Below are 12,247 nucleotides of genomic sequence, written 5' to 3'. Positions count from 1 at the left end.
AATATTCCATGACAAATGAAGCCCTATATTGCATGCATATATATATCAAAGGGTGTGACGGTTGGTGTTTGTGCCCTAGGCAACGTTATCATCTACACCGCGCCGTGTTTTGCATGAGAAAAAACACATGCTGCATGTTTGTGTCTTGCAGGTTATAGGCCTTCGTGTCATCCGTGTCTGCTGCCTTTGTGCTTGCAGAATTACGCTCCGTGCCACCGTTTGCATTGTGCCACTGGAGCCGGCCTCCCGGGCAAGATAAATAATCACTGTAGATCAGTCCCCTTTTTAGCTTTATCTAAAACAAGGCAGCCACCCAACTAGGCCTCCTTCCAAGCCTCGTGTGTAGTGGTGCGAGCTGCGATGCTGCCCAATGCTCTCTGAAAGTGAGCAAAGTTGGCACGGCGGTTGAAATTCTCTAGAAATTCACTTAAATGAGGCGAACACATGGGGGCTTATGTAACCTTACAAGTGTGCTCCATCTTCACACTATTTTTTAAATCACAACGCCGTTTCGCAATACCAAGGACACGTTTCTCCAAAAACGCATCCCTTTCCGTGACACGTGGCGACTTGTAGTTGGTGATACTTTAAAGGAAATGTGCTGTTTTAAAAATAGCGTCATGACCCTTTTCATTATTTTTTTTGTACTGTAGTAAATATTTAGCCATAAGCAGTAGCTTTTCAATGTTTACTCATCATAATGTATTTGCAACACTCATATTTTATGGAGGTGGGGGGGGGCAGTGGGGGGGGGGGGATAATGGCCTTGCGGACACGATAATATTTAGCTGACTTTTTGACGTGAAGTGGAAATGTGTGGGCTGTGGGCTGTGAATTAAAAATGGTCCTCACATCCACATCATCACTCACCTTTGTGTTCGAAAAACAATTGCAGGCAATGAGGTGTGAATGGTGTTAGAACAACATTCTCGTGTTATGCTTGATTCTGATGCCATTAACCCTTTGGCCTGCTCGTGGATTGTGTGGATATAATGTTTGGAGAGAAAAAAAACATTTTTATTCAAAGATCGTTTGTATGAAAGCATCACGTGTACAGTAATTGTATATTACTTCCCACTGTCAATACGTTGCTTGGTGAAGGACTCCTATCTTTTCGTCAGATGGGTCATTTGGCCATACCTCACTAGATTGGTCAGTGGGGATTCATAGTTGGCGGGATACCAGGAACTATTCAGATATCACTCACTCCTGCTTTTAGCTACGGTCAGGAATCAAACACGGGTTCCCAGTTTAATAGCGCCTTTCTTCTTATTTAGTATTGGGAGCATTGCAGAGATTAAGCAACTGATTTTTGGAACCGCAACAAATGTTATAACATCAATGTCTGGGTTCTGTAGCCATCCAGTTGCACTGCTCGTGAGTTGATGAATTGCTTTGGTTGCCCACCGTTCAATGGACTTCATTGGCAAGCAGCAGGTGGCTACATCCTCCACAGCCACAGGTGGAACGATCCTTCCTCTATCTTCCACCTGTGTTGGCCACACGGTGTCATCGGGCGATAATTCACCGACAGTGCAATAATGCGGTGTAAATCCTATGTTTCAGGAGTGGACTTTCAAATGAAGACGCTGATTGTAGATGGAGAGCACATGACCCTTCAGCTCTGGGACACAGCTGGACAAGAGAGGTGAGCCCAGTTTTACATGAATTGATTACGGCTGCTTAGCCGATGTTTATTCAATGTTGACAAAATGTCATTCCGTGACATTACCCAATGCAGAATCTGTTGTTTGAACGTTGGAGCATTGCTAATACGCATTGACGTGCTGTGTTCAGAGAATAAATGCATTTCACATCCGACGGTAACTGCATTAGAATGCATTTATATCGCTTTAATGCATTTAAGCTCATTGCATTTATTTTTGTCCCCAGGTTTCGGAGCATTGCTAAGTCGTACTTCAGGCGAGCAGATGGTGTGTTGCTCCTCTATGATGTGACCTGTGAAAAGACCTTTCTAAACGTTAGGGACTGGATTGACATCATTGAGGTACAGTGTTGTCATTAGAGGGTTAATATCGGGGTTATGAAGCATCTGGTATCGTGTTGGCATTGCTATCACATTGAAGCCATCTGTCCCAGTGTGCATGTGTAGGCTTCATGCCCGTGGAAATTAGAGGTTCCTCCACAAGCCGTGGAATGAGCCTCATGCGCCCGGCATACTTTCACCTTTACATAACGTCTCCAGAATATAAAGGTGACTCTGTTTTTCATTCGCTGTATTTGGTTACGGCTGAAAATGCTAACCGCGGGTCCCCCCCCCCACCTCCCCCGTAATCCTTCCCGCAGGACTCCGCACCAAAATCGATTCCTGTGATGCTGGTTGGAAACAAGAGTGACATGAGGAACATGTCACCTGGAGCCGATCAGAAATACGTGGCCCACACGTTTGGAGAGAAGCTCGCGATGGTATTCAACAAACGTGGGGGGGGCACGCAGCAAACTCACAATGTGGTCAACGTGAAACTTTAAACAATTGTTGGATGAATTTCGATTTAAAGCTTTCGTGACTGCAAGGATTCATCTTCTTTGGTTCTTTCGGTAAAGTCACGTAGAATGAGAATAAAATAATAAATTGATAAAATAACACAATAATATTCTCACGACGTTTCGGCCACAACACAAGCGGTCTTCATCAGGTGAAGGGACGAGACTGTCTGGTAGGACAGCGCTGTCCTTTCACCTGATGAAGACCGCTTGTTTTGTGGCCTAAACGTCGTGAGAATATTATTGTGTTATTTTATTTTATCAATTTATTATTTTATTCTCATTCTACGTGACTTTACCGAAAGAACCAAAGAAGAATTGTTGGATGCTAAACAAGAATGAGTAACGATACAATCTGCTTGTATCTATCATGCATTCTGCTCTGGTTCCCTGTGTTTTTATATATATGTGGAACGGCTTTGATGCTCATCTTGGGAGAGAGGGGCTAAGCCTTTGGCAGCAGAGGGATGGGGGGGGGGGGGTCCGCCCATTCCAAGGCTCTCTGACACTACAGAGGGGCCCGGTCTTCACATTTTTCTAAAACCGTGGCTTCATCTGTAATCTCGCGTGTGTTGGTGCACGAGTGGGAAAAAAAGACACGACCGTTAACGTGTTCACGCTCTTTCACTTTTTCAGAATTACAATGCCCTGTTTTGTGAGACGAGCGCCAAGGATGGCTCCAACGTGGTAGAGACGGTGCTACACCTGGCCCGGTATGTCCCACACACCTTTGCAGTGCCAAGTGTTGTCGGCTGCAGGCATACGCGCTGCAAGTGTGCAGCAAAGAGCGCTGCATCAAAATCGGGTGTTGTACCGTATTTCTATGTGGCTGTAAAGGAGAGCCGACACACAAGCGTTGCAAGGGGTTCGGTGTTCATTCCTCTTCTGTCATCCACACCTCCCTCCAGCCGTCTCTCAATCTCGTTCCCGCCCAAGGCCCCCTCTTCCCGCCAGTTCTCTCCTTATATCTCCTCGATTACCCCTCCCCCTTCTCCTGTCACCGTCCCACCAACCCTCCTATTGGTGGGAATCCTCCCCCTGACACCCCTACATGCCGATATCTATGCCACCCCCCCCCCCCCGGCCTTGATAAACTTACTCTGACAAGCATGGCGAAGTATGATAAACCCGCACAGCGTGGGTAGGGCCACGTATGGCAGTGGATTACCTTGTACACGGGTACATGTACAGGTTTCAGACACGTGTTGTTTGCTACGTACATTTTTTTTTCCCCCCATACACATGAAGCTGAATTGATTTGATTTGTTGCAAGTGATTGCTCGGGTTGCAATTCAGTTTACGACATTAATTAAAACAACGGTAAAAATGAGAAACGCGTCGGCGTGCAACACGGAAAACGTGATGCATTTGATTCCTTTAATGGGTGCCAATGTGCACGTCCCTTAATTGTGTTTTCAAGTCAATAAAAAACGCAAACGCGCACAAACGTGATTGCGTTTTTAATGCGAAATTAGGCTCTTCCAAGTTGCGACCAAAGATTTAGCATGGCACCATATGGCGCCATTCTGCAAAGAAATAAATAAAACCCAAGTTGCACCGTGACGCCATAAACGCTCCCAGTCCCGGATGCCCCTGCGAGATTCCTGGATTTCTCTTTCAGGGGGCATCCACGAGGGTTTGCCACCTCTTAAGGTATAAAACAAAACAAAACTAGGACATGCAACTGACAAAAAACTGAGATTAGTTTTTTTTTGTCCCAGGAAGACTCGCAAATATTTCAGGGCAATTACCTTAAAAAATGGAACCATTTAAAACATCAGGCGGTTTCAACTGCTTTGCTTCAAGCAAGCTCGTCTCTGCTGATGAAACGCCGCATGTTGAAAACTGGTCCCGAGTTTGCTTGTGTGTTGGACCAATGCTCCTCCTAGGATGCACTCCAAGAAGGCTGTGTTGGCCAGTGTGTTGCTTGAAACGAGAACAAAACATTTCACTTCTATGTGGAGAGACGAATGTGGGAGGGAGGAATGATTTTGTAACCTCCCAAAGACGACACGATCCCGGGAAAACCAGGACCGGTGGTAACCCTGGGCATCAATCATTGCTTTGGAAGCTCTGTTTTGAACCAGAGAGACACTCTCGTAACCGCATTGTTTTTGCAATCCCCTCTGGGTATCGCCGAGTACTGTGTGGCCTTGTATCATCGGGTTTAGCCCGATGATACCGTGAGGTGTTTTGTCAAATTAGTTTGACCTGCCCCGCTAAGTGGTGTTGTGTGACGGTGTTTTATGTTACCGCACATTGATGCTAAGTGAGAAAATCGTCAGGAGAGACGGCTGCTGCGAGCGGTCAATGACGAATAAATAATCATGGGCTCCTAGCAGGGAAAACCCGTTACTGTGAACAAGCGCAGTGCGATATGCGTGCACTTTAGATTGGACAGGCTTGCTCACATGACAATTAGCGGCTGTGTAATTTCATTGGCTGATCAAGGCAACGCTTCCTTTGCCCCCCCCCCCCCCCTGGACGGCAGCGATTTTTCAAAATCAACTTGTTTACTTTGCTGGGATGCAGTTGTGTTAAAACATCCTGTCAAAGTAATAATGCATTGACCTGACGTTCATTCGCAGATTAATGTCACACTGGAAAAATGCATCCATTTTGTTGCACGACAAAAATGAGGATTTTTTTTTCTTATACGCACATACACACAAACTGGTTACTCCATTATCAATAAATTGAAGGTTTATAGAGGCTTCCCTTGGTGATTGTTAGTTGTGGAGGATTAAATTATTTACTCCCAGGCTCCCATTCTTCTCCGCAAGATTACGCAAAGCAATTGTCAGAAAGGGGCATTTGCTCTGAATGCTTCCATCAGCATTGGGAGGACGTTTAAAGAATAACCTCAACTCTTCGTCACATTTTTTGCAATGCAGTCTGATAGGTGGATTTTGGCATCCACGTACATTTTCATTGGCAATTTATCGTAGTATTGTATTACTTTTTTTTTCATTCCACCCTGCTCGAACTCCTGTCTTGAGCGAGCAAATGTTGGCAATTGCAAAGCAAAGCATTGAGTACAGTGGTCGAGTTTAATAACGTACATGACTTGCAAAAGCAATGTTATGCATCATTACATTGTTATATGGATGCAATAACCGAAAAAAACACGGCAAGACAAATCACTCTTAAAATACATACCATATATAAGAGCCAATTTTAATATCATGATTATGCTTGTTTACCCAGCAATACCTCGATGAGTCTCAAGACCCTTTTTCAGGAGGGTCCTGCCAGGCTTTCACAGTCGGGAGCTGTGTTGCTGTGTAATCCAAATTGAGAAATTTGCAGGTCTTTTTTTTTTCTTAAGCATTCGGCGTGTTTTGCCAATACAAGCTACACTGTGCGTTTCATTTAGCTATGGAAGGAAACTGGAGAGCACCCCATGCAGAACAGGGGGAGAACATACTAAACGCCACACCGAAAGGCACCCAAGCCGGGAATCAAACCCAGGCCCTTGTTGCTGTGAGGCACGAGCCTTGCCACTGCACCACTCCGCCACCCTGTTTGATACCCACGATGAACATGGCCCTCTCTGCTTTACACGGCGACTTGACATCCGGTAGCGTTTCCATCAGTGGTCCTTAATCCTGGGGTGCACGCACCCCCTGGGGGTGCAACATGCCCTTTCTGGGGGTGCTAGACAAGGCCAGATTGTTTTAGGAGGTAAATCTTCGACACAAATTAAGCACGGGCACTTAAGTACAACTACTTTGTTTCATCAAGCCCTCTGTGTGTTTATTAACACTGTACATGTTTTAACGATTGAGAAACAAAGAGATGCAAGGATGCAGTCAAGGTTAAGAACCACTGGTTTAGATGCTGTGCAAACACAAACCGTGCTGCAAATCGTATTTAAAATACTCCTATGGATGTATTTGGCGATGCTGCTGCATTGGCAGTGGTACACAAGCATCATTTAAAGAAGAAGTAAAAAAAATCAACACAATCATCAATAACACTGTGGCCTTACAAGGTAAAATACAATATTGTAGCCTTAAAAGGTAAACTATAAAATGTAATAATACGTAATAGCCCAAAGTTATTCAATATTGTTTCATTTTAAGGTCGTGTTATTGGCATGTTTGTTCAGTTATTTTTGTAAATAGTATTTTTCTGATTGTGTGACCATGTTCTGCGTTTTTAGGCTTCATAATCTAAAGGTTCAAGCAATTCTAAGACTTTATTAGAGAATGTTAGAATTGACAAGAGCATCTCTTTCCGAAAAAAACACTTGCATCAGTCTGCTATGAATATGAACAAACTGAAAAACGTATAACGTTTGAGAAATAAATCTCAACCTTTCATTCTGAAGCCTGCCGAATGTCCACGTTTTTGCCTATATTGGGGCTCATCAGTGTGCCATGTTTAAGTTACAGACTTAATTATGAATCCTAAACAGGCCGGAGGAGATGCATCTCTGAATCTGTCCAGTGATTTGTTGATATAGCTTGCATCAGTCTGCTTTGTTTTTGTGTAGTCTGCACACTCCTTAATATTTATGGCAGATTCATGATGCTAATTTCGATAACGATGCATCAATAACGCTAATGGAAGCTGTGTGAAGTGTGTGTACTGCTGCCACAGGCCTTTCTGGAAGTGTACACACTGCATTGTTGAGTGGGGGGGGGGGGCTGGGGGAGGGTTGAGAGGTTTTTGAAATGTGCTTGCATATTTATCGGGATTGTCAAATTATAATCGTGGCTAAAAGCGTGTTGTCTCCTCTCCGCAATTTACAGGGAGGTCAAAAAGAGGGCCAATTCTTCGGGCAGCGAACCTCCTGCCAAAGGAGTCGAAGTTGACGATGAAAATAAAAAACACAAGTGTTGTAAATTATAAGGTTTCCACGGAACTCGATGAGAGCTGCGCTCCACTTGATCTCTGGGCTTCTCGGCTGCTTCACACATGGATGTAGAAATTCTAACCTTGAGTCTGATGACAAATACATTTTAAAACTGGAAGAAAAAAACTTCTAAATATGTTTTCACTGCAGCAAATAACTTATTCCGACCTGCTATTGTACTGTATATAAATAAAAGTTTATGATCAAAGTGCAATAAAAAATGTAATATATATAGCAGATAGATTTAGAAATGTTTGAAAGTTGCATATTTTAGGAGATAAAAAAATATCTGATGAATGTAACTTCTTCTTGGTTCTTTCGGTAAAGTCACGTGGAAATAAAATAATAATTGTATTATGTTTTATTTTTATTATTTTACTTCCCTTCTACGTGGTGACTTTACCGAAAGAACCAAGAAGATGAATCCCTGCAGTCACGAAAGCTTTAAATCGAAATTGAATGTAACTTGTTTAATAAAGTAATTTTTTTTAACATGCACCTTAAAGTCTAAGTCATTAATATGTAAATCGTTTCTTGATTATGAAATATTTTGGAATGATAAACTTTTACTTTTTAATTAACGAGATGTCTGGCCAACGTGGAAGAGTAGGCCATAGTACCCTCTAAGAGGGGATCTCTTGTGCTTCTCTTAGCGGAGGCCCTTCTGCTAGCAGTGGTGTGAGCAGGAAATTGCAGGGCTGCACCTTTACCAATGTTAAAACGTCGTGATGAACTGTGACATTTAAGCAAAGCAGCCTGAGCAGGTACAACACACTCAATGGGGGTATGATTCCATGCTCGGCTAAAGTGCTTGCACGTTAAAAACACATTTCGATATTTATAGCAACCCAGAATGGTTGAGAAGGTAACAGTGCGTTGGTTCAGAAGAAACGCATTGTGTTTCAGTTACACAAATGAAAAGACGCGAAACGTTTTCTAAGCCATACGCAAGTTTACCTTTTGATTCGTGGGAGGAATGAGCTTTATTTGGCAATCTCCTCGCATCGCCACTGTTTTTTTTTAAGGATTGCGTTAAAATCGAACAAAAGACAATTGACGGCGTTGCTCTATTATGCGGCCAAATGTCCTCGAGGCGCGCTGCGGTGCAGAAGTTGTGACACGCTGGCAGGAACAGATACACACGGCCCCGTATGTCACCAGAGCCGAGTGGGCCGTAGTAACACGGGCCACAGTAATGCATGCTCGCGGTGGCCGACACAAGAGTGATGATAATGAGGATGCCAATAATTTACAGGCCAGCATTTCTTCACTGGTTGTACCCCGCAATTTCCTTTAATTGCGTGGCTGTTTATGAGCCTAAGATGTCCGTAAAATACTCCGTGCTGGCATATTGCCTATAGAGATTTACAAACTGTATCAGTAAATCATACAACAAGGCTTGATTATTATTCCTCTTGTTACTTGCCTTGAAATATTCTCACACCGTTGGAATTTTAACATGAATTATGCAAAAAAAAACCCTCCTGAATTGATGTGTCGGTACAAATAGCACATTTCAGCCATTATGCATATTTTATAATATTAACAGAAACGTGTGCTGGTTCAATTAAAATGTAAGTTTTTATTTATTGCGAATGCTTTCAAGCATACAGGTAAACAGTTGTTTAAGTTGAAAAAAATAAAACCGCATTGCTTATTTGTTTTTAACTGTGCAATTTGTCTGCAAAGTAACGTAAATGTGTTTTTTTTTATTTACGATGTGTTCTATTCGGTGAAGTGACACTTTTATGACAATGTTCCCTCCATTATGGCGGTTATGTTATTATGAACTGCCAAAGTATTTTGTTGTTTTAACAAAATATAAACCTCTTCCATGTATGTTGTGTAATAAGGAGCAGTTAACAACGCACGTGAACTTGCATCATCACAAAAGCACATTGAACGAATGGTTACTTTGTGGGTAATGCCCATATCCAAGCACGGAGCGGGCACAACTGAGACATCCGTTTCGAATGTGACCAGCCACCAGATATGATGTTGATGGATCAATCTTTCCATTGAATGTCAAAATTGGTCCAGAGTTTGCTTGTAGAAAAGCAATGCTGCTGAAATTATACACTGCCAGGAGGCTTTGCGCCCGATGGGATGTCTAAAAAAAAGATAGGTGGAGGCGAATTGTCTGCTTATTTATTTTGTCATCTATTTAAAAAAATGATGCCCACAATACACGCATACAACTGTGCATTTACACATCGATTATGAGTTATGCAAGTAATATGCTAATGTTACCAGATGGTGGGATGATATTGCTTGGGCATATCTCGGAGGTCACGTGTCTCCAGTGCAGCAGCAGCAGCAGCTGCGGGATCTGGCATAGGGAGGATGGCTTTGGCAGCGAAATGCTGGTGTTGACAACCATAAGTTCGGCCACGATGACGTCTTCATGTTGAACGTTGCGTTTAGTTTAATGTAGCAAGTCAGACTACAATGTGCCGTAAAAAGCGAGAGATAAATTAGTATTACAAAAATTCGTGTCGGTACCACAAATTTTGAGAGTAAAATAGCTGGGGGTGGCGGGGGGGGGTGAGATACGTTTTTGGAGTAAAGCAAATTGATGGTCTCGGTCTGATCAGCAGCAGTTTTACTAAATATGTTAAATTTAGTTTACCACTCACTTCACGTACTTCAGCATATCCTCGCCTTTGAGAATAATTTTAAATAAAAATATAGCCTATTACTGTCATACAATAAACATGCTTTACACAACTTGAAGGCTTGACGGCATGTCATCTGGTACTGCGTTCTGTGAGATAGGCCCAGAGAATTGTAGTTATTTCCAAGTCTTACTTTGGTGTCACATTCGACAGTGATGTGCTGCTAGCTGCGAGAAATGTTAAAAGACCATTTTGTGTTACGATAAAGATCTAGAAGTATTAAAGAGAATATTGAATGTGCATCTGTCAATATTCGTTAAACGAAAATTAATATTGCATGAGCTGATATGTAATTCTCAGATAAATATGTTTTTAGAAATTGCATTGTTATTAATTTAAATGTCATAATTGGACCTGTATTCCCAAGATAATTTAGGAATCCGTTCCATAAATCCATGTGTTTTATTGGCATCCGTAATTTTGCGATATTTTTTTTATTTTAACGTAGATTATTAATACTGATATTAAAAATCCTACATTGATACGAACTCGGATTACTTCAGTAGAATATCCTGCTCGGAAATCTGATGTAGACGTATTATCGTGGGTCTGTAACACAATAATGAATTCGAAGAACAGGCCGTTCGTTAATCATGCTTCATGAAGAAGTGCGTACATATTTTGTGATCCTCTTCTGGTCTCCAAATAGCCATCTGGCCTGCACGAATGTAAAAGTGGCTTACCAGGGGTTTTTCCGGGATAAGAATGGGGGATTGGAATGGCGTTGACCGTGAGTGTTCCACTCCAGGCAAACCATTCTCTAATAACCCTTCGCATTTGCAGGGACTGACTGAGTGTGTGCGCGCGCGTGCCTCAGCGTGGTGCCATTACGCAGTCACCGTGTGCATTGTCGTTGGATGATGTACAGTGGTGGCTCTGACCTTCAGTGACCCAAAACAAATGCATTTAGAACCGACGAATTACGTAAAAAAAAATGTATACAACACAAAGAAGACGATGTACACGTTGTTTGTAAATTCCATACAGTAAGAAAAAAAAACGCTCTGGAAAGTAAGAGGCGTCCTGAACCTGTCCGGTGTGACATAAGATATACAAATCATACACACACCTGTCAGACCATAGGACGCACCCGCAACGTTTGCGTTAAAATGCAAGAGTGAGCAGTGCATCTTATACGGAGAATGCAGGATTTATCATTGAACGGCCATTTGCGCTGCGTATTTCCAAAACTTACAACGCCGGCACGAGTTTGGTTTGTGATCCTCGTGCTATTTTACCCGACAGCATTTCGAATTATCATGTCATGTGGAGAACGATTATACACTTGACATTAAAATGGCCATCCTTTACGTTTTCTGTTTTTGACGGGTATTCATCTGACATCGCGATACCAAAATAAGTAATTGAGGAATGTTTTAAATATTTCAACCATGTAATTAAATACTTCAAACTGCTATCTTCTTCATCATGAGACCTCCTTTGCCAGTACCAAAATATAATAGGTTTTTCCCCTTTTTTCTGGCAACAAAACTGAAACCTTTTTACAAGGAATCATGTGTGCATTAACCACAATACTTGTGGTCAGAATGCAAACAAAAAACATACTCTGATAATATATGCATTTTGATTTAAAGCTTTCGTGACTGCAGGGATCCATATGCTTGGTTCTTTCGGTAATATAATATATGCATTGTCCTTGAAACTGATTGGTCCACACCAGAGACAATTTTCTTTTGAGCCTCGTCTCAAACGGTGCTAGACCAGAGGACGCCAAAAGGCAAGACATATATTATCAGTGTTTTTTGTTTGCATTTTGACCACAAGTATTGTGGTTAATGCAGACGTGATTCCTTGTAAAAGGTTTCAGTTTTGTTGCCAGAATAAAGGGGAAAACCCTATTCTGCTATCTTATCATTATTTAGTAGTTAATAATACTTTTATGGATACCGTGTATAATTCCGCCATGATCCCGTTAACATTTGGTTGTTAAAATATACTGTTGGTTTAATTTAATCTTTAAATGTTTAAAAATGCGGATTTGACCTTTCCTCTCATTTCCTCTGGTAGCCAATACAATTTTGTTAACTTTATTTCTGTCAAATATAAACTGCATGAGAACAGGAAGCACTACCACTGGATTTGTAATGCCAAATTCTATAATGCTATCATATACCAGATTGTCCTGTAAAAATGTTGATAAGAGGATCATATATGTTGGCAAAAAAAATATGACAAATGTGGGCGA

General features: G+C 42.0%; 1 protein-coding gene across 1 annotated transcript in view; it reads left to right on the top strand.

The window, feature by feature from the left end:
- Positions 1 to 9,023, top strand: part of RASEF (RAS and EF-hand domain containing) — a 32,504-nt gene extending 23,481 nt beyond the window's left edge. Inside the window, exons 13-17 of the mRNA XM_032953454.2 lie at positions 1,567 to 1,648; positions 1,894 to 2,008; positions 2,308 to 2,427; positions 3,142 to 3,218; positions 7,263 to 9,023. Of these exons, the coding sequence (XP_032809345.1) occupies positions 1,567 to 1,648; positions 1,894 to 2,008; positions 2,308 to 2,427; positions 3,142 to 3,218; positions 7,263 to 7,362 (494 nt within the window). The 3' untranslated portion in view covers positions 7,363 to 9,023. The remainder of the gene's footprint in view (positions 1 to 1,566; positions 1,649 to 1,893; positions 2,009 to 2,307; positions 2,428 to 3,141; positions 3,219 to 7,262) is intronic.
- Positions 9,024 to 12,247: the final 3,224 nt, after the last annotated feature.

Source organism: Petromyzon marinus, chromosome 13 (genome assembly GCF_048934315.1).
Source record: "Petromyzon marinus isolate PM22_M1 ecotype Great Lakes invasive population chromosome 13, UKy_Petmar_22M1.pri1.0, whole genome shotgun sequence".
In the NCBI taxonomy this organism is placed as follows: Eukaryota; Metazoa; Chordata; class Hyperoartia; order Petromyzontiformes; family Petromyzontidae; genus Petromyzon; species Petromyzon marinus.
This window is presented reverse-complemented; position numbering and strand designations above follow the sequence as displayed.